The following is a 20,387-nucleotide window of genomic DNA, read 5'->3' on the forward strand; positions in this document are numbered from 1 at the left end:
CCGGTTCCAGTTGAGTGGCTCAATTCAACACTCAACTCTTTCTCTCTTAACTCGCTCATCACTCTCCCGGAGGACCAGTCTCAAACACAAACACGCAAAAAACCAGCTAGTAAGAGCCAATAAAAACAAGTTGAAACAAGAAATAATAACACGCCAGAACACAACAAAACCTGCGACTAATTTTAAACTTTGATAAAAAGAAGAAAAAAGGTGCATAAAAAACAGAACTTGCAAAAGCGACAATAAAAAAACTGAGAGAGAGAAAGGAGTCGATTATGATCGCATAATTTCGCTCTCTTTCCCTCACTCTGATGTATTGCGTGTGTTGCAGCGAGAATCGAGAGATGGGCAATTTTTAAACGAAGTGCGCACTTGGAAATTTCGTACGTTTATGAATATTAATGAGCTGCCCCAAAGGCAAAACTTGTCCCCATCATCTCAGCCGATTCTCCAGAGTAAAGTACCTGGCTGAAAAAAAAAAACACTTGTCCCAATACGACACTGGCGAAAAAGATCCATCGTGAACGGTAAATTACACTTTTTCACTAAGTTCAAATCGCAGATTTACCCACGTAGATAAATAAACGTGTAGAGTTTAGTTTGCACTGGACAGGTATTGAAGTGGCAAATTCAGTAGGCCACGTGATTGAGCGGTGGAGACACGTGTTGGAGCTAGTTTTTTTTTCTCTAGATTGGATGTGGACACATTTGAGACCCGATATAATTGTAATATGATGGTCGCGAGTGAATTAACCCTTGAATGCTCAGCTTTTCGCTGATATAAAAGAATATTACTTCAGAAAATACATTTAAAAAAAACAAAACAAATTTGAAAAACAAATAACACTATAATTTAAAAAAATAACCCTCAAAGGTTTTCGTACATCACAGTGAGATGATTCTATTGCCCTTAAGGTGGTTTGAATATACCGCGAGAGATCAGTGCACGCAAAACCCCGCGGCTTAACGACTTATAGTCAGCCAGCAAGTATCGAGAAGTATGAATTGAAGAGAGGCTCTTTACCTAATCAAACTAGCTAGAAACTGGTTGTGGTCGTGCAGTGATGGCACTTTTTATCGTCGCGATAGGTTCTTCTGTGTACGTGAGCACGAATTGTGCTCAGTTTTTATGATAATTGATGGTCACTCTGTTTTTTGTAGCTTCCAATGGAATCAATTGATTAAAACAACTCATAGATTAATGTGTAATTAATCACAATCAGGTTAATTTAAAAATTGCATTTATTTTGAACAAAATTGATAATTGAGCAATTCTACCAAAACCGGGAATGGATTTTATTTGTATTTTTTGATTTGGCTTTAACTTTGTAAGAGCCTTCCCTATGACCAAATAAACTATTTTGTGTGATTGGTTCATCCATGCAAGTCTCCATACAATTTTGGCTGCTGTCCATACAAAAATGTTATGTAAATATTCAAACAGCTGTAACTTTTGAGTGAATTTTCTGATCAATTTGGTGTCTTCGGCAAAGTTGTAGGTATTGCAGGCCAAGGGTGAAATGATACCTTTTCGGTTGACATCCGGTGAGGAACATCCTGGAAGGAGCGGAACTACATCCGTAGTGCTGCTTAGTTGATCTTGGTCAAAACAGCTGCTCTGGTTCCTTGCAAGTTACCCATTTTCTTACCTCCACGTTGGCTTGGTTTCGTCATCATGATGACAACACGTGACCTTGCTGGTGGCCTGTGGAAACGAACTCGTAAACCTTTGACCAGCGAGGGTCAGAGTCGAGACGGCCAAAAGAAAGGGATGCGCAATGTGGGAAGGGAAGATTGTAGACGGTATTGTTTTGATTCACAGCATGTTGAGTTAACTGTTGTGGATGTACCTGATACATCGCCATACGGGGTTTCTCTTCATTCCCCTTTCAGCTACTATCTATCTTCTATTTCTTTATTATGTATTACTGATTTTCTAATTCGGCTTCTGTTTACTATCCACCATTTTATTTTGATTGCATGATCCTTTGTTTCTCTTATTTTCATATACTAATGCATCTTTTTGTTTTTGTTTTGTTTTTGTTTGTTTTCATTTTCATGTCGTGTCTGGGCCTACGGTTGGAGAACGATTGCACCACGACAACCACTTCGGAGTGATATTATCACACTGGAGTTAACAGCAACAACATCAGAAACCCTGATGTCACTCAGGTTCCCGCAAGTAACTGTATCATTATTTTAAAGTGTTTATATTTTACTAACATCCCTTTCTTTGCAGAGCATGGACTACATTATAAAGCGGCAATGTGGGAAAGGGAAGTAATTTGTGATTGTAGAAGGTATTGTTTTGATTCACAGCATGTTGAACGAACTGTTGTGGATGTACCTAGAACATCGCAACTCGGAGTATCTCTTCTTATTATCTCCAACTACTTTAGTTCTGTTTCACTTATCTTTCAAGTCTTCTCTACTCAATTTGCCAGTTTTAACTGCTATGTGTTTTCCCTAACAAAAACTGATCTCCTTAATATGCGAACGAGGTTAATTCTCGGGTTAATTCCTGTTCATATTTGATGTATTCTTTATTCATTGTCTAATTTATTTATTAATTAAAATATTATTTTAACCGGCTCCTAAAGTTGTCATTAATGCTATCTAAGCTTATATGATATTATTTATCTTTTATCACAAAGCCTTTTTCATAAATTATTGCCTATATTTTTAATCTACTTCATACAGCTTTTACTCTTCTTTCCTTCAACATACAATTATTCTTTCAGTAGCGAACTTTATGTAGTATGCTTTTTCCTTTATTGTCTATTGTTTTAATCTACGCCCTTTTCTTCAAACAAGTAAGATTTGAGTCCTTATTCAATATATTGAATGATCAAAGTCACACACATAACATTATTGTACTTTTGATAAATTTTTGAATAACATGCTTAGGTTCAAAACATTGTAACAAAACACCGCGACAGAAGAAATAGCAACAGATTAACACGACTCAACATTAGGCAAGATTTCAGGAGAAAACAATACACTGTAAATAACAATTAGTTTTTGAATTCAAACTAAAAATTAAACAGTTTTTTGCTTTACTGAAAATTGATAGGTACTCTGTAAATGGTTAGGCGCTTATACTTACATCAAACCCTACGTAATGTACCACCCCCGGCCGAGTTAAAATGCGTAACCGGAAAAGAAGGTGTGCATGCCTGGCACGAACACTCAAAGCGTGTTCTAGCGTGCTGCTCGTACTGACTCAGAGCAAGGGTAAGATGTAGGTGTAAGGGCAGTGCGTGTTCGTCGGGAACCTGGTGCATAAGATCGGTCAAGGCCCGTTCTTACACTGAAAATTGCGAATTGCGAATTGCGAATTCGGCAAAGTTGTAGGTATTGTTGAGGACTTTTGAGAAAAAAATAGGTACACGGAAAAAAATGCAGATTTTTTTATCAACTTTTTTTCACTAAAACTCAATTTCCCAAAATACGTATTTTCGTATTTTCGAGATTTTTTGATATGTTTTAGGGGAAAAAAATCCGCAACTTTTGAGCCTTAGAGAAACATGGTCAAAAAATCTTAAATTTGAAGGTTTTAAAAATAAAAATGTTGAAAAAACGGGATTTTTTGTGGTTTTTGACAATTTCTATATGGCAGACTTGGTTTTTTAGTCTCGTAAATATTTTTAACGGAAAGCTCGTCCAATTTCCCATAAGTTTGCCTTTGACAGCATTTCAATTGGATGTAAGGGTTTACAGATATAAGCTTAATTACATTGCTTATAACTGAAATTCAGTGTGGTAGAAACCAAGATAGTAAATTTGATTACGTAAATATAAAAACGATATAAATCAAAAAGCTGTCAAAGGCAAACTTATGGGAAATTGGACGAGCTTTCCGGTAAAAATATTTACGAGACTGAAAAACCAAGTCTGTCATATAGAAAATGCCAAAAACCACCAAGAATCCCGTTTTTTCAACATTTTTATTTTTAAAACCGCTGTATCTTCCCAAGGATTGGACGTAGGACAATGGTCAATATGGAGACATAAAAGTGGCGTGTATTTTTGTTTCAGTGTATTTTTATCAGAAAGCCCGTCCAATTTCCTACAAGTTTGCCTTTGACCACTTTTGGATACGACGCAATGGCTTCGAGATACAGTAATTTTTAAATTGCAAAATACTAAAATATTTAAATACCTTACGCCCTTCTCAAATGTTATTCTCGAGTACTATTGGCTCCATATACACAAAAATGACTTATATAGGCCTAGGATAACATGTCTACAAAGTTTCATTGAAATCGGAGAGGGTCGGGTACAAAAGTACCAGAAAAATTCCTGATTTGAGCTGGAATTGCTCAATGAATTCATTTTTTTAGTTTTAAGTTAGGATTAGTTGTTAAAGTGATTTTTTCTTTTTTTACCCAAATGTATTCGATTCAATGCAATAATGTAAAACAATTTAAAGTAAATAAAATAAATGTGATCAGTTAATAATAAAACGAAAAATACAACGAAGATGAAGAGCATTAGGCCATACCACTTAGCATGTAAAAGAAATGTAATTATTATAAGAAAGTTCAATAAAGACATATTTAATTAAAAAAAGCATACATCCATGTAAAAAAAAATTCAGTAGGTTAAAAATTTCACTCGAGTAGAGAAAAATATTGAGTCAACAATGATCGCTTTTGGAAGCACCGACAGTTTTTTTAAAGTTTTTTTTTGAAAACTTACTAAATTAAATCATAATTTCATTTACTGTAAAAAAAAAATTGACGAACAAGTAATTTTGAAGGTAGAATTAAATAATGAATTACAAGATTGAAATTTTGTTCATTCAAGATTAAATAAATATTAATTTCATATCTGGAGTTTTTTAAAAAAGGTCCAATAAACCAAATTTTCAGTTTTTGCTTTTTGGGTGTTTTTTAATACCCCTGACTCAAACGACGAAGGTTCTGAATCAAGGCGGTTTCAAAAACACCCAAAAAGAAAAAACTGGAAATTTGGTTAATTGGACCTTTGAAAAAATAACTCCAGATATATTCTTTTAATCTTGCAATCAGGCCTCTTTAGAATATTTCCCGTGTCCTGTGAAATTTTCACGAAATTTGATTATTCCTCGATTTTTTTAAAGGTCCTTTAAACAAAATTTATTTATTTTTTGCTTTATGGGTGTATTTGAATAACTCTGACTTAAGGCGATTCTAAAAACACCCAAAAAGCAAAAAAATGAAAATTTTGTTTATAGGACCTTAACCTTTAAAAAAAACTCTAGATTTGGTTAAATAGTCCCTATGGAAATATATAATTTTAAAGTGGTTTTCTTCCTTTCAAAATTCTAAATATTTGAAAATATTTTTATAGAAATTGTCTGAAAGGTAGAAGAAAATCATTTTGGCTAGACAAGACTGCTAAATCTTGTTTTGCTCTGGTATTCGTGATTGTTGTTCATTTATCAAACAACTTTTGTTCTGTATCCGACTCAAAAAGTACCCGAATCCACAGACCTGGGTAAAATACATAAAATAACTTTAAGCGGGAATAAATTTAAAATTATAATAAAACCTAACGTGAACTCCCATGCCCTTCAATAAACATGTGAAAAACACGTAGTTTGTGAATCGCCCACGACTGTTTGGGCGTAGCCTTGGAGCACGGTGTAGTGATCTTTATCGTTAATCCGTTTAATTCGAGATGAAAAGACTCAAAGTGTCTAGCTACTCAAGATAACAACTTATAATCAACAGCACCTATAAAATCAATGCCACTTCAACGGTCACAACACATTCAACAACAATGTCTCGACTGATTCTTCCCATAACCGTGCTCTGCTCCGCCCTCGTCCAGGCCAGCCTCACTAACCATCGCATCGTCGGAGGCTTCCCGATCGACATCCGGGACGTTCCGTTCCAGGTATCGCTCAACTATTACCGCGAACACTGGTGCGGAGGATCGCTGATCGGAAGCCGCTGGGTGTTGACGGCGGCCCATTGCATGGACGTTAGTCCCTCTAATGAAGGTTCGCGTTGGGTCTACTCACCATGAATCTGGTGGCGAGTTGGTTGAGATCCGGCGGGTTCTGCCGCATACGCTGTACAACTCCAGTTCGGTGGACTACGACTTTGCGCTGCTGGAGTTGGAGGAGTCGGTGCAGCTGAGTGAGGAGTTCTTCGCGGTTGAGCTTCCGGGACGGGGGGAACCCGTTGAGGATGGTCAGCTGTTGCAGGTTTCCGGCTGGGGTGACACCCAGAATGAGGAAGAGTGTGACGACGTGTTGAGGGCGACCATCGTTCCGACCGTGAACCAGGAGGAGTGTCGGAGGGCGTACAGTACGGGTCATGAGGTTACCGATCGGATGATCTGCGCAGGGTACCTGGGTGGAGGGCAGGGTGCCTGCCATGGTGATTCCGGGGGACCTTTGGTGCATGGAAGGACCGTGGTCGGAGTTGTATCGTGGTCAAGGGGATGTGCCCAGCCGGGGTATCCGACGGTTTATGGAAGAGTAGCAGCGGTGCGGGATTGGATCGAGGAGAATTCTGGGATCTAATTTTGATTAATCAAATTGTAGTCATGTTATTTTAAGCACATATAAAGTTTAAAGAAAGTCTAGCCTTCAACAAACCCTCCAAAATCTTATTTGCCTTTGATTCTAGTTCCAACTTCAAGTCCAAGAGAGTTCCAAGCTCCAACCAATACACCTTTCCTCCCAATCAAGCAGAACGAGAAAAAAAAAACTCCTCACTCGCACGAGAGAGTGAGTGACACCCGGTTAAGACACGAACCTCGCAAAGGAGAACCCCGAGAAAAGAGCAACTCAGGTGGTTCAGCAACAGCAACTTCAACCGGCAGCTACAGACCTCAACTCCATCCGGCGCAACCACGGGTCGTCAGTATTGTAACGACAGGTAGACGGTGCAAACACGAGTGAGTTCGCTTGATCCGTACCAGGTGAAGGTGACGCGAGAAGTCCGGGAAGTTCGGCAAATCAACAAGGAAGAAGTAGAAGAAAAAGTCAACCGTGGACAGTGACGACGACAACAACGCAAAAGGAACCTCAAGAGAATCCCGCAGGAGAAGAGTAGGCTTGTTGCAAGCTGCAGAACCTCGAGAAGAACGGTCAAGAAGAAGTTTGCCAAGTTCAGTGCGTTGTTACATCGGCGGCGGCCAGGAATACAGGTTCTGAACGAGAGAGAAAACGAAGTCGGCGACGACGACCAGGTTGTTGTTCACCATCGGAAAAAAGTGTCGAGGTGTGCGTTTTGTGTTTCAGTGTTTTTAGAGAGTGGTAGAGGAAGAAGTAGCAGAAGAAGAAGTTTCCGAGAATAAGAAGACAAAGAAGAGAGTTCTGGACAAGAAGTCTCTCTAGGTGCGAGTTGTTATTGAACGCTGTTTTTGTGTGCGGACTTTGGTGAAGCTTGTTGTGTGTGCAGTTTTGCGGCATAATTTTGATCGAGAAACGAAAAGTGAAGACCTCATCGTTAGTTGCGTGATTTGCGTGGTTGGAAAAAGTCTATCAAAACGGTAAGCATTTGACAGGATAATTTAATCGAGTGTTGAAACGATAATTTTAAATGAGAAAATGATGATGGGTTGACTGATTTTCTAATCATCTGTTTTGATTGTGCAATGATTCTTATGGCCTATCTACAATCACTTAGCTTAGAATAACTAAGTCGAGCAAAATAGAAAAAAACTTAGAAAAGTACGCAACTTATGGCCTATCTACAATCACTTAGCTTAGAATAGTTAAGTAAAGTAAAACTTAGAAAATGTACACAACTTACGGCCGGCATCTACACTCAACTTAGAGAACTTGCTGGGCTGATGTTTGTTTAACTTTGATATGAAAACGTCAACTTACCATAGATTTTGAAATTTCTCAAACCATACGTTAAATTTCTAATTTGATTACTTTTCCATTGTAGAAGATCAGTTCATTTTCATTGATTCAAATTCCTAAGCTAAGTGCAAATTCCTATGTAATGTGATTGTACAAAAATAGACATTGATTTTTTACTTTTTTCAAAGGGCGTTTTTTTTTGTGAAAAAAAATTGTAATTGCATAAAAAATCTAAATATTTTTAAACGAGTCCAAACATGCTAAATACGATTATTTGCAGAAAAATGCATTTTAGATTGTTCTCAGTGGATTAGACTTCTATTTCAATTGAAATTTTTATGTTTTATGAAAAAATATTTTTTTGCCCCCCGATTTTTCGTACTAATTTTGACATAAACTTTGAAAAATATTTGCAACGGCCATATCCGTAGTTATTATTGCAAAGGAAAGGTCTATTGCACTTTTTTACATTGTTAAAAAACCGGTTTTTTTGCTATTTTTTTTAACTAATAAAACTCAAATACTTTTAGGATAAAAATGTACCTTTTTACTGTAAAGCAGTGGTCCAAAGCCAGTTGATCATCGCGGGCCAATTTGCAAATTTTCCGTAGAGTCGCGAGCCGCATGTAAAATATAAATAAAAACAATTCGTGGTATTTTATAGTTTAAAAGTTCAGTTTGACAAACAACTAATTGTTTGACAACTTACAAAATGTCACCAATTATAAATAATCAATTGAAAACATTCAACATTCGACAACAATCCCTTCTCAAAATAATTCATGTTCAAAAATGAATTGTTATTCAATTGGACAAGTTTTTACTTTAAAAATATATATATATTATTATATTAAAAAAAATATTATTTTTAAGTTTTGCACACATATTTGGATTGAACGTTCTATTTTTACTAAAAATATTTTGTTTATTTTTTCTATTTCTTTAATGAATTTTAAAAATAACACTATTAAGTTTAGATTTTTTCGTATGTAATATAAAAAAATCATATTTATAGAAATTTAAAAGTTAATTTTGCATCGGAAAAATTGTATTGCTAAACAAAATAAAATAAAAGTATTTTTAAGTGCTTTTTAAATTGCTTAGATCTTAAACAATTTGAAAAGCATTAAAAGTGCTTGTATCAAGTATAGTCTTCTCATTTCATTTTTAATCAAAGATTAGAATGCAAGAAAAAAAACAAAATCAAAAATATAACAACATAAACAGAGTTTTTATTATCTTAAGTTTTTGTAAGGATGACAAAATTTTACTAAAAAAAGTAAGCTCAAAATCCATATTATATGATTTCTAAACTCAATATTTCTAATAAGTTTTATGGTAAGCAAAATGCGTCATCTTACAATTCAATAGCAGTTTCTTACGAGGATTGAAACACTGTTACTGAAAACAATGTCCATCAATTCCAAACATGTGCTTGAATTCTCAGGACCACTCCAGATAATTTTTTCCCCAGGTTTGATTTATTATTTTTAACTGTTTTTTTAAATATTTTGCCAGGAAAATTGTAAGTTGTCCACAGAATCCAATCTGATGTTTAGAACTATTGGATATTTTTTTTATTTTGAGCATTTATAGCAGCGTGGTTTCCAGATATTAAATAGTAGTTTATGCAACAAGTTGCAAAAAAGGTTTTTTTTTCAGCACGAGTCGTACATCGTTATCCAACGAGGTTCACCGAGTTGGATAAATACGAAGAGTGCTGAAAAATCATGTTTTGCAACGAGTTCCCTACAACATTTTTTTTGCAATTCCGTCGTGAAACTACTTACTTTTCCTGTCACTCTTGAACGACGAAATAGCCTACTTTTCTGTACCAAAAATAACAGAATCGAATAGAAACACTTTTCAAAATAAATGCTGAAAAGTTCTACTTTTCAGCACTGAAATGAGTGCTGAAAAGTTGAACTTTTCAGCGCTTGTTTCGAAAAGTAACACTTTTCAACATTTTTTTGATTTGAACGATTTATTGACAAAATACATTATAATTCGACTTAAAATTTCACTCAATGGGTGTTTTTCGAAATTGCAAAAAATGTTGTATGGAACTCGTTGCAAAACTTGATTTTTTCAGCACTCGTCGTATTTATCCAACTCGGTGAACCTCGTTGGATAAATGTACGACTCGTGCTGAAAAAATCCTCTTTTTGCAACTTGTTGCATAAACTACTATTGCAATTCCGAAAAACACCCATTGAGTGAAATTTTAAGTAAAATTTTCATGTATTTTGTCAATAAATCGTTTAAATCTAAAAAAACGTTGAAAAGTGTTGCTTTTCAAAACAAGTGCTGAAAAGTTCAACTTTTCAGCACCCAGTTGAGTGCTGAAAAGTAGAACTTTTCAGCATTTATTTTGAAAAGTGTTGCTATTCGATTCTGTTATTTTTGGTACAGAAAAGTAGGCTTTTTGTCGTTCAAGAATGACAGGAAAAGTGAGTGGTCTCACAACGGAATTGCAAAAAGTTAGTTTTTTGCAATTCCATCGTGAATCTACTTACTTTTCCTGTCATTCTTGAACGACGAAAAAGCCTACTTTTCTGTACCAAAAATAACAGAATCGAATAGCAACACTTTTCAAAATAAATGCTGAAAAGTTCTAATTTTCAGCTCTCAAATGGGTGCTGAAAAGTTGAACTTTTCAGCACTTGTTTCGAAAAGTAACACTTTTCAAAAAAAAATGATTTAGACGATTTATTGACAAAATACATAAAATTTCCAGAGTTTTTTTTTGGAATTGCATAAAATGTTGTATGGAACTCGTTGCAAGACTTGATTTTTTCAGCACTCTTCGTATTTATCCAACTCGATGAACCTCGTTGGATAAATGTACGACTTGTGCTGAAAAAATCCTCTTTTTGCAACTTGTTGCATAAACTACTATTTTGAAACACTACCATAATCAGAATCTTAGATTTTAAAAGAAATGAAAGTTTTTTATTCATTATTTCCAAATTCAGAAAATAAAATGTTTAATAAATTCTTCTGGAAAATAAGACACCACTATTATTTTACTTCCCAAGTTTTTGTAAATATTGTGGAAACTAGAAGTAAATTATGGTATCTAATTTTATTAATTCGCTAAAAAAATCATATTTTTACTTATTAAAGAAAACAAGTTCATCATTTCTCTAATGAATTTGATATGAGAACGAAAAGTTGGCCGGATTCCATAATCATTTCAAAACCATTCCGCGAGCTGCATAGAAAACCTCGGTGGGCCGCATGGAGCCTGCTGGCTGCAGTTTGGTGACCACTGCTGTAAAGACACATTTTATTTAAAAATTGTTGGACGACAACAACAGTTTAATTTTTTGATGTTAAAGCTCTCGCAATCATGAAGTTTGATCATTGCAGTCTACCGATTTTTTTAAAATTCTCAGATATAAATCTCTAACTTGGACATTTTTGACAAATTTAATTAAGTTAAGTTTTTACATGCATTTTCATGTAGAATCACATTTTTTTTAAATTCACTCTCAACTTTCCGACGATAACGACTTTGATTTGCAATAAGAGGAGGAAAAAAAATTGTATTGCACGTATTGGTACAAATGTGAGCTGTCGTTCAAACCACATCTTGTTATCACCCTTGAGCGCTTTTGCCGTAATTAAAAAGAAAAACAGACACACACACACTCGGCGGGGTTTTATCGGTCGAGGGGTTGTGTCACGCACGACTTACATACGTACACAGCCCGGTCGCGACCAGCTAATTGGTTAGTGTCAATTGCGCGATGACGTTATATTTACCGTCGTCGTCAGTTCAAATGTTTTGCAATGCAAACTTGTTATTACGGAAAGGCAAAAAAAAAGTTCAATCGAACCGTTTGTGAGATGTTTTTCGAACTAATTGTTTGAAATTTAAATCCGAATAAATTAACCCACATCTTGGTAGGGTTAAAATTTGCACAAGTGCTCAGAAAATTTTACAAATTGAAGCGCTTTGCGTTTGAGGTTTATTGCGACGTAAAATTTTGCGTTGGTTTTTATATCCATCATCAGACATACACAGATACAAATACTTTACAGTCTACTGCACCTTTGAGTGATGGCTGGAGAACGACAATAAAAATCCGCGAGGAAAAGATTTAATTCCTCGACGTGGCTTGTTGTTTTCGCGAATTCGATAATTAGTTTGGCAATTAGGAGAACGGCTCGAATGGGATTAACATTCTTTCGGAATCATTTGTGATTTCTTCAAGGTTAGGAGAGAAAAATGGCAACATACACTCAAATCCCCGGTGGTTGGTAACTTTTTCGTTTGACACTTTTTTAGTTTGTACCTCGTTGGTTGGTCAAAGTCAAACTAAAGAGCAATTCTCTGAGATTTCGGTCATTCGTTTTTTTTTTTTTGTATTTTTTAATCCGGCTGAAACTTTTTTGGTGCCTTCGGTATGCCCAAAGAAGCCATTTTGCATCATTAGTTTGTCCATATAATTTTCCGTACAAATTTGGCAGCTGTCCATACAAAAATGATATGTGAAAATTCAAAAATCTGTATCTTTTGAAGGAATTTTTTGATCGATTTTGTGTCTTCGGCAAAGTTGTAGGTATGGATATGGACTACACTGAAAAAAATTATACACGGTAAAAAAAATTTGGTGATTTTTTTATTTAACTTTTTGTCACCAAAACTTGATTTACAAAAAAACACTATTTTTAATTTTTTTTATTTTTTAATATGTTTTAGAGGACATAAAATGCCAACTTTTCAGAAATTTCCAGAATGGGCAAAAAATCTTTGACCGAGTTATGATTTTTTGAATCAATACTGATTTTTAAAAAAAATCGAAATATTGGTCGCAAAAATTTTTCAACTTCATTTTTCGATGGAAAATCGAATTTGCAATCAAAAAGTACTTCAGTGAATTTTTGATAAAGTGTACCGTTTTCAAGTTAAAACCATTTTAAGGTAACTTTTTTGAAAATAATCGCAGTTTTTCATTTTTTAAAAATAGTGCCCATGTTTGCACACCATTGCAAAAAATATTTTTGAAAAGCTGAGAAAATTCTTATATTTTGCTTTTCCGGACTTTGTTGATACGACCCTTAGTTGCTGAGATATTGCCATGCAAAGGTTAAAAAACAGGAAAATTGATATTTTCTAAGTCTCACCCAAACAACCCACCAGTTTCTAATGTCAATATTTCAGCAACTAATGGTCCGATTTACAACGTGAAAACATGAAACATTCGTAAAATTTTCCGATCTTTTCGAAAAAAATATTTTCAAAAATTTAAAATCAAGACTAACATTTAAAACGGGCCAAACATTCAATATTACACCATTAGTTGCTGAAATATCGACATTAGAAAATGGTAAGTTGTTTGGGTGAGACTTAGAAAACATCAATTTTCCTGTTTTTAAACCTTTGCATGGCAATATCTCAGCAACTATGGGTCGTATCAACAAAGTCCGCAAAAGCAAAATATAAGAATTTTCTCAGCTTTCAAAAATATTTTTTTCAATAGTGGGCAAACATGGGCACTATTTTTAAAAAATGAAAAACTGCGACTATTTTCAAAAAAGTTACCTAAAAATGGCTATAACTTGAAAACGGTGCACTTATCAAAAATTCACTAAAGTACTTTTTGATTGCAAATTCGATTTTACATCGAAAAATGAAGTTGAAAAATTTTTGCGATCAATATTTCGATTTTTGAAAAAATCTGTATTGATTCAAAAAATCATAACTCGGTCAAAGGTTTTTTGTCCATTCTGGAAATTTCTGAAAAGTTGGCATTTTATGTCCTCTAAAACATATCAAAAAATAAAAAAAAATTAAAAATAGTGTTTTTTGCAAATCAAGTTTTAGTGACAAAAAGTTAAATAAAAAAATCACCAAATTTTTTTTTACCTTGTATCATTTTTTTTCAGTGTAGTCTATATCCATACCTACAACTTTGCCGAAGACACAAAATCGATCAAAAAATTCCTTCAAAAGATACAGATTTTTGAATTTTCACATATCATTTTTGTATGGACAGCTGCCAAATTTGTATGGAAAATTATATGGACAAACTAATGATGCAAAATGGCTTCTTTGGGCATACCGAAGGCACCAAAAAAGTTTCAGCCGGATTAAAAAATACAAAAATTAAAATTAAAGAAAAAAGACCGATTCCGTAGAGAACTGCTCAAAAAGTAACGAACTGGCGCTCACGCATACTATCAAAACAAACGTTTGGTAGTGTGTGTGTGAACTCCGTGTAAAAGGGGTGTCAAACTAAAACGTGACCCCGTTCGTTTGACAACAGTAAGTGTACTGCGATTGATTTTTGTGCATAATAATACCAAAATACAAATGATTTAGATCGAAAAAGAAATGCAATAATCTTTTTAATTATTTTTCTAAATTTTATTTTTTTTTTGTAAATTTAATAAACAAATTTTATGTGAAGTTTTTATCCCTCGGCTCTGGTCTAGATCGAGAGAGAATTTTATCACAAAATGCATTGAACATTAGAATAGTTATTCTGTTAACAATTTTAAAAATGTCAATAATTTCTTATCATCTCATCAATTCCTAGCTTTTACAAAACGTAAAATTTGTATTCCTTGAAAATGTCTATTTTCGTAAAAAAATGGAATCGATTGTTTTAATGCTCTTGATATATTCATTCTCCTTTTGCATAATGTGGACCAGTTATGCCCGTCAAATGCGTCTGCAACAAAGAAAGTGAAATTAGGTCTTCGTCTGAGTATAATTTCAAAATAACCATCGAGCAACTACTTGAAATGCATCCCTCATCATCACCCACCAAGCCAAACCACGTGGTAATTTGAGGCGAATTAGCTAATCAGTTTTGCGCCGATTGACCACCACCTCATCCACCAATAAACGTGATGCAGATTTAAACTTGTTTTTGTGTTTTATTTTTAAATTCAGTTTTGCTTTGAAGCGAGCTTGCGAGTGTGCATTCTGCATACGTTATTATCTTGCGTTGATACGCAAAAACGTGACTGACCGGATCCGTCCCTGTCCTCCCCCTTCCTACCTCGCGTGGTGATCGATTACACCTTTACCTATATGGAAAGATTATTTTTTAAACTTGGTGCAAAACAGTCTCCCTCCCTCTCTCTCGAGGTTGATACGCGATCCGAATACCCATAATTCGCGCGCGCTTCAATAATAAAGTTTGAGTCCATCGCCACGGGCATTGCCTCAGTCCATGAAGTCGTCATCAAGGTCATCATGGGCCGACGTGAGAATCAAAACAAAAACAGAGGTTTATCCCCCAGCTTTTAGAAAGGACGTATGTGAGCACAGATTGACGTAAAGTTGGGTTGACGAAGGTGAACCGGGTCCCGGAATCAGTCAATCAAACTTCCAGCAATTTTGAAACCTGTCTGTGTGGCGAATCAGAATCGATATGATCGAAGGAGGTCACTTATTTTAACTTTACGACAGTGAGCGGTTCAATTTTGAAAGAGAGAAAAAAACGTTACTATTAATATTTCGCAGGTATGACTAGATCTATAAATGAAATATAACGCAAATTTTATGTTGTTAACGGTACAAATCAGTCAGAGTCTTAACGACTTAGATTTTCTTGCTGTCAAATGACATTCACACGCACGGAAAGGAGTTCCATCTTAAATTTAACAATTCAAATTAGCTGGCTTCAAATTGGTGGAACAGTGATTTTTTTGGTTAAATTAGCTAAAATTACAGGTAAATTTACCAGCTTGGGATTGGTGAAACAGCTAACCCTGATTGCTGATTTGCTATCCAAAACTGACAGCCCAAATCAAAATGACAGGAGAGATTTCACCAAAAATAATGGTGTTTCAGCACAATTTTGCCTACTTTTTACCGAAAAACTAGCTGGAACCGGCAGCATGGATTTTTTGACAGATCATCAGTTCAAGACCAACACAAAGCAAGAGAACGTCTCGTATCGTGTTTGATCCTGTTTAAGCCGCTCAGTACGCGGAGTTTTGTGACGATTCTGTGTTTGAAAGTCGAAAGTGCAAGTGCGATGGTGGTGCCTGAGTGAATGGATTAAAAGCCAGGAAGACTTTCTGCGGGCTGAGATCTTCAGTTGATTAGGTGAGAAGTTTTTTTTTTGTGTTGAGGGAAAGAGGTTAGAAGTTGAGCCTCTAATTTTTGTTTGGACGATTGGTGGCATCCCTTTGTCGTGAACCCTTTGGCGGGGGAGGTGGAGGCTGGCGTTTGTCCACACTCCACTTTTTTGTATGGACATCTGTCTACGTGGGGGGAGGCTGCGGGTACAGAGTGTCTAGATATAGACTGGCCAATGTTTGACAGATCCGTACGAGCAAGGCACTTTATGCATTTGAAGCACATCAAAAAATAGAGTTAAATAATGTTAAATTACTTTAAATTAAGTGAAAGTTAATTTGAATTACATTTGGTTTAATTTAGAAAAAAGTAGAATTCAGTTAAATTAAGTTAAATTGATTAAATTTTGTTAAAATCAGTAAAATTTAGATAAATTTATTTAAATTTAGTTAAATTATGATTAGTTAAAAATCAAGTTTAAAAAACTAAAGTTAAGTTTAGTATAATTAAACTAAACATAGTAAAAAAGAAATAAATTTAGTCAAGTGTGGTTATATCTAGAAATTTTTGTTAAATTTAATTAAAATACATTTTTTGAAATTTCGTTACATTTGGTAGAATTTAGTTCAATTGTTGTTAAAAGTTGTTTGGTAAAATTTAGTAAAATTAAGTTGAATTAAGTAAAATTCAGCTGAATTAGGTAAAATTAAGTAAAATTAAGTTGAATTAAGTTAAATTAAGTTGAACTAAGTTAAATTAAGTTAAATTAAGTTAAATTTAGATAAATTAAGTTAAATTCAGTTAAATTCAGTTAAATTCAGTTAAATTAAGTTAAATTAAGTCAAATTCAGTTAAATTAAGTTAAATTAATGTCAATTATGTTAAATTAAGTTATATTAAGTTAAATTAAGTTAAATTAAGTTGAATTAAGTTAAATTAAGTTAAATCAAGTTAAATTAAGTTAAATTAAGTTAAATTCAGTCAAATTCAGTTAAATTCAGTTAAATTAAATTGAATTAAGTTAAATTCAGTTAAATTAAGTTAAATTTAAGTCAACTATGTTAAATTAAGTTAAATTGTGTTAAATTAAGTTAAATTAAGTTAAATTAAGTTAAATTAATTTAAATTAAGTTGAATTATGTTTAATTAAGTTAAATTCAGTTAAATTAAGTTCAATTAATTTGAATTTAGGTAAATAAAGTTAAATTAAGTAAAATAAAGTTAAATTAAGTTTAATTGAGTTGAATTAAGGTAAATTAAGTTAAAGTAAGATAAATTAAGTTGAATTAAGTTGAATTAAGTTGAATTAAGTTCAATTAAGGTAAATTAAGTTAAATTAAGTTAAATTATGTTAATTTTAATTTTAATTTTAATTAGAATTTTTGTATTTTTGTATTTTTGTATTTTTGTATTACTGTATTTATTTTTTTTATTTGTCAAAAGAATATCGCAACAAAGCCGTACAATTAGGATGATCAATTATAACATAGTTTAAAAAGCCTGGAAACTATTGAAACATCCAAAAAAAACTTGCTGGACTACCAAAAAACGTACCAAGAATAACGGAAAATCATGCTACACCAGCAAAAAGTGTTTTTGAAAATTAAAAACAACTTTACAGGCAGCAAGGGATTTTAAAATGATTTCGAAATTACCAGTTAAAACAGTCGACAAATTAGCTGGACTAACCGAAAAACGAAGCAAGAACAAAAAAGAAACGAGCTAAATCATCCAAAAGGCTGGGTGAATAATGCGTGTTTTGCAGGCAGCAACGGAGGCTTTTGAAAGAAAACTTGTAGAAATATTGGAAAAATTAACTATTCCAACCAAAACACCTTCCAAGAATAGTGGCAAAGCTAGCTAAACTAGCTAAAAAGATGTGTGAAAATACCTGGCTTCGCAGCCATCAATGGAAAATTTTGAGAATGATTCCAAAAAAACTAGTTGAAACAGCCTAAAAACACGCTGGACTAACTATAAAACTTCCTAGAATACCATAAAATCTAGCTAAAATAGCTAACAGACCTTCTCAAAACATACAGCTTTTGAGACTGACAGCATTTTTCCAGCTTGCAAATTAGTAAAATTTACTAAAAATTTAGCTGGATTTATCATTTTTAGGACCTGGATCCAGCTGTCAAATCCAGGATTTATTTTTAGGATTTCCAGCTAAAAAAATTGGTGGTTGAAAAAACAACCAATTTTTTTAGGACTTTTAACCGAAATTTAGTAAGATTCACGATAAACCTTCTTTCCGTGCGGGGAAACAATACAAAAAAAAAATCTGGAATTACACAAATGGCATAACTTGATTTTTTCAGCACTCGTCTTGTTTATCGAACACGGCAAACCACGTTCGTACTGATAAAATCTTCTTATTGCAACTTGTTGCATAAAAACTACTTTTTCAGGTCAAAGTCCAGGCCACGAATGAGCTTCTGAAATAAGTTCTTTCACATTTATCGGATATGCTTGTCTGATTTTAGAAGAATAGAAAATTTCAATCCAGATTTTTAAGCAAAGATGGCGTTCGAATGGTGAACATCCAACATTAGAAAACAGATGTGGCTGTCATGCCATGGCACACTTTTTTCAGAATATTGATACCACTGCGTAATGTTGACATTTCGGACCTTCACCATTCGAACGCCATCTCCGCTTAAAAACCTGGATATACAAAATGTTTTGTTCAACTTTAAGTGATACCAAGATTTACTCTAAATACCTAGTCCTTTAACAAATCGATCAGAAAATCTATTTTCAAGATATTTTTTACATATTGCTCTAATCTATTTTGTATGAAAAACTAGTTAAATTATATGAAGAATTGAATGAATCATCTTTTGGCACAAGAAAAGGCAAAGTTTCCTACAAATAAAGATAAATAAAATAATCCCAAAATTCAAAAAGAAATTCCAAACACGCTTCATTCTTATATTCTTCAACCTTCTCGTCGATCGGAAATCAAAAATTATGGTTATTCAAACGCGCCGTTCTACCGCCAGAACCTTCGCAAATCCTCTCCATTAGTAGCACGAAAGGGAGCCTAACTATGAGGCAACAGCATAAGAAAAAAAAAACACTGACTAAACAACAATTCCCTAGCCGCCGCGGCTTCCAAGAAGGCACTCACCGGCAATCCACCTCAAGGTCAAACTGTTGGATTTGTGTGTGTGTGTGTCTGTCTGTCTGATGACCACCACACCACAAGTTCCTTCTTCCTTCCGTCATCAGAAATGCTGGCTGTTTTGGAATTCCAACGATGCCTCCGGCTTAAGGTGAGACCCGCGTGGTGACTCATCATGTCGGACTCATCTTTTCATCATGCACATTAATTCACGGAACTGGGAACCCGTGTAAAATTGAGGTTTGTTGTTTAAAAGGGCATATTGCTTAAATTTTGTCGTAACTTTTTTTCAATTTTGTTTTTAAAAACTTTGCTTTAAAATTCACAATTTCAGAGATTTACCCCTTTCAAAATGTTACTCCACAAATTATAATTTCTTAATTGTCCCGTAATGTTTATTGATTCCGCCAAGGGGTTAAAACCCCTCCTCTGTGGAAGGTACTGGAATGCGCATACTCGCGATTAGCTCATCATCAGAGGTGACTACTTTGATCCCGACGATATCACATCACCAGGTAGAAAATCTAGAATCAATCAACACCATCAGACCAGACCTGCCGTGGAAAGAGAGGAAATGTCACGCGCAGTAGCAAGCCGCGATAAATCGCGACTGCTGGCCGAGAAGGTTGACGTTTTTAGCACGGTAGACGCCACGTGATCGAGAAGCTTTACTCGTGAAGGTTTATGATTGTTTTGTCCATCGACTCTGTTTGATTTTTATTAATCAAAAGATTCAGAACTAAAACACAAAAAAACGAAAATTACATTATCCTTATCTAAAATTAAACTTTTCAGCACTCAAATGAGTGCTATAATGAACTTTCTTAAAATCCATTGTAAACCTACTCATATTTCCTGTTATTTTGGAAAGAAGAAACGGCCTGCTTTTCATCGCCAAAAATAACAGTACTGATTTTCTCATTGAAAAATTTATTTTTTTCAAAATTGAATTGCAACAATATTTTTTTGTTCAACCTTCAAGTTTTTTGAAAATGTAATAAAAAAACTAACTTAATCCACCTATGTGGTTGATGCCTTCCTCACTTTTTATCAAAAATGGGTATATGAGTGAGTTCATCATTTTTTTTAGATCCAGAAAAAAAGAACACAATGTATAACTTATGTGGTACTAACTCGATACAGGGTTGTCAGTTCTTCAATGCTTTGGACTCATTGGAAAGGCCTTTCAATTACCTAACCAACGATGGGTCGGATGATTGATCCGGACATAGTTTACATACATTTAAGTGAGATCCGGCTTCAAAAAGTACCTAAATATTACTTAAGTGGTCATAATTCGGGACAGGGTTTCCAGATCTTCAATGTTTTATATTCATTGGAAAGACCTTTCAATTACCTAACCAACGATGGGTCGGATGATGGACCCGGACATAGTTTACATACAT

General features: G+C 34.3%; 3 protein-coding genes across 3 annotated transcripts in view; 2 read left to right on the forward strand and 1 right to left on the reverse strand.

Moving 5' to 3' along the window:
- Positions 1 to 20,387, reverse strand: part of LOC6052298 (DNA-directed RNA polymerase I subunit RPA1) — a 50,194-nt gene that overhangs the window by 14,020 nt on the left and 15,787 nt on the right. The window lies entirely within an intron of this gene.
- On the forward strand, positions 5,571 to 6,570 carry LOC6052295 (trypsin-3). Its single transcript, XM_038250125.1, is given in 2 exon segments — positions 5,571 to 5,984; positions 5,986 to 6,570. Coding segments are annotated over 2 exon segments (750 nt in total). The 5' UTR covers positions 5,571 to 5,766; the 3' UTR covers positions 6,518 to 6,570.
- LOC6052296 (Na(+)/H(+) exchange regulatory cofactor NHE-RF1) overlaps positions 6,779 to 20,387 on the forward strand; it is a 55,276-nt gene continuing 41,667 nt past the window's right edge. Inside the window, exon 1 of the mRNA XM_038250123.1 lies at positions 6,779 to 7,491. The gene's annotated coding sequence lies outside the window, so the exon portion shown is untranslated. The remainder of the gene's footprint in view (positions 7,492 to 20,387) is intronic.

This window comes from Culex quinquefasciatus, chromosome 2 (assembly GCF_015732765.1).
Source record: "Culex quinquefasciatus strain JHB chromosome 2, VPISU_Cqui_1.0_pri_paternal, whole genome shotgun sequence".
Classification (NCBI taxonomy): domain Eukaryota; kingdom Metazoa; phylum Arthropoda; class Insecta; order Diptera; family Culicidae; genus Culex; species Culex quinquefasciatus.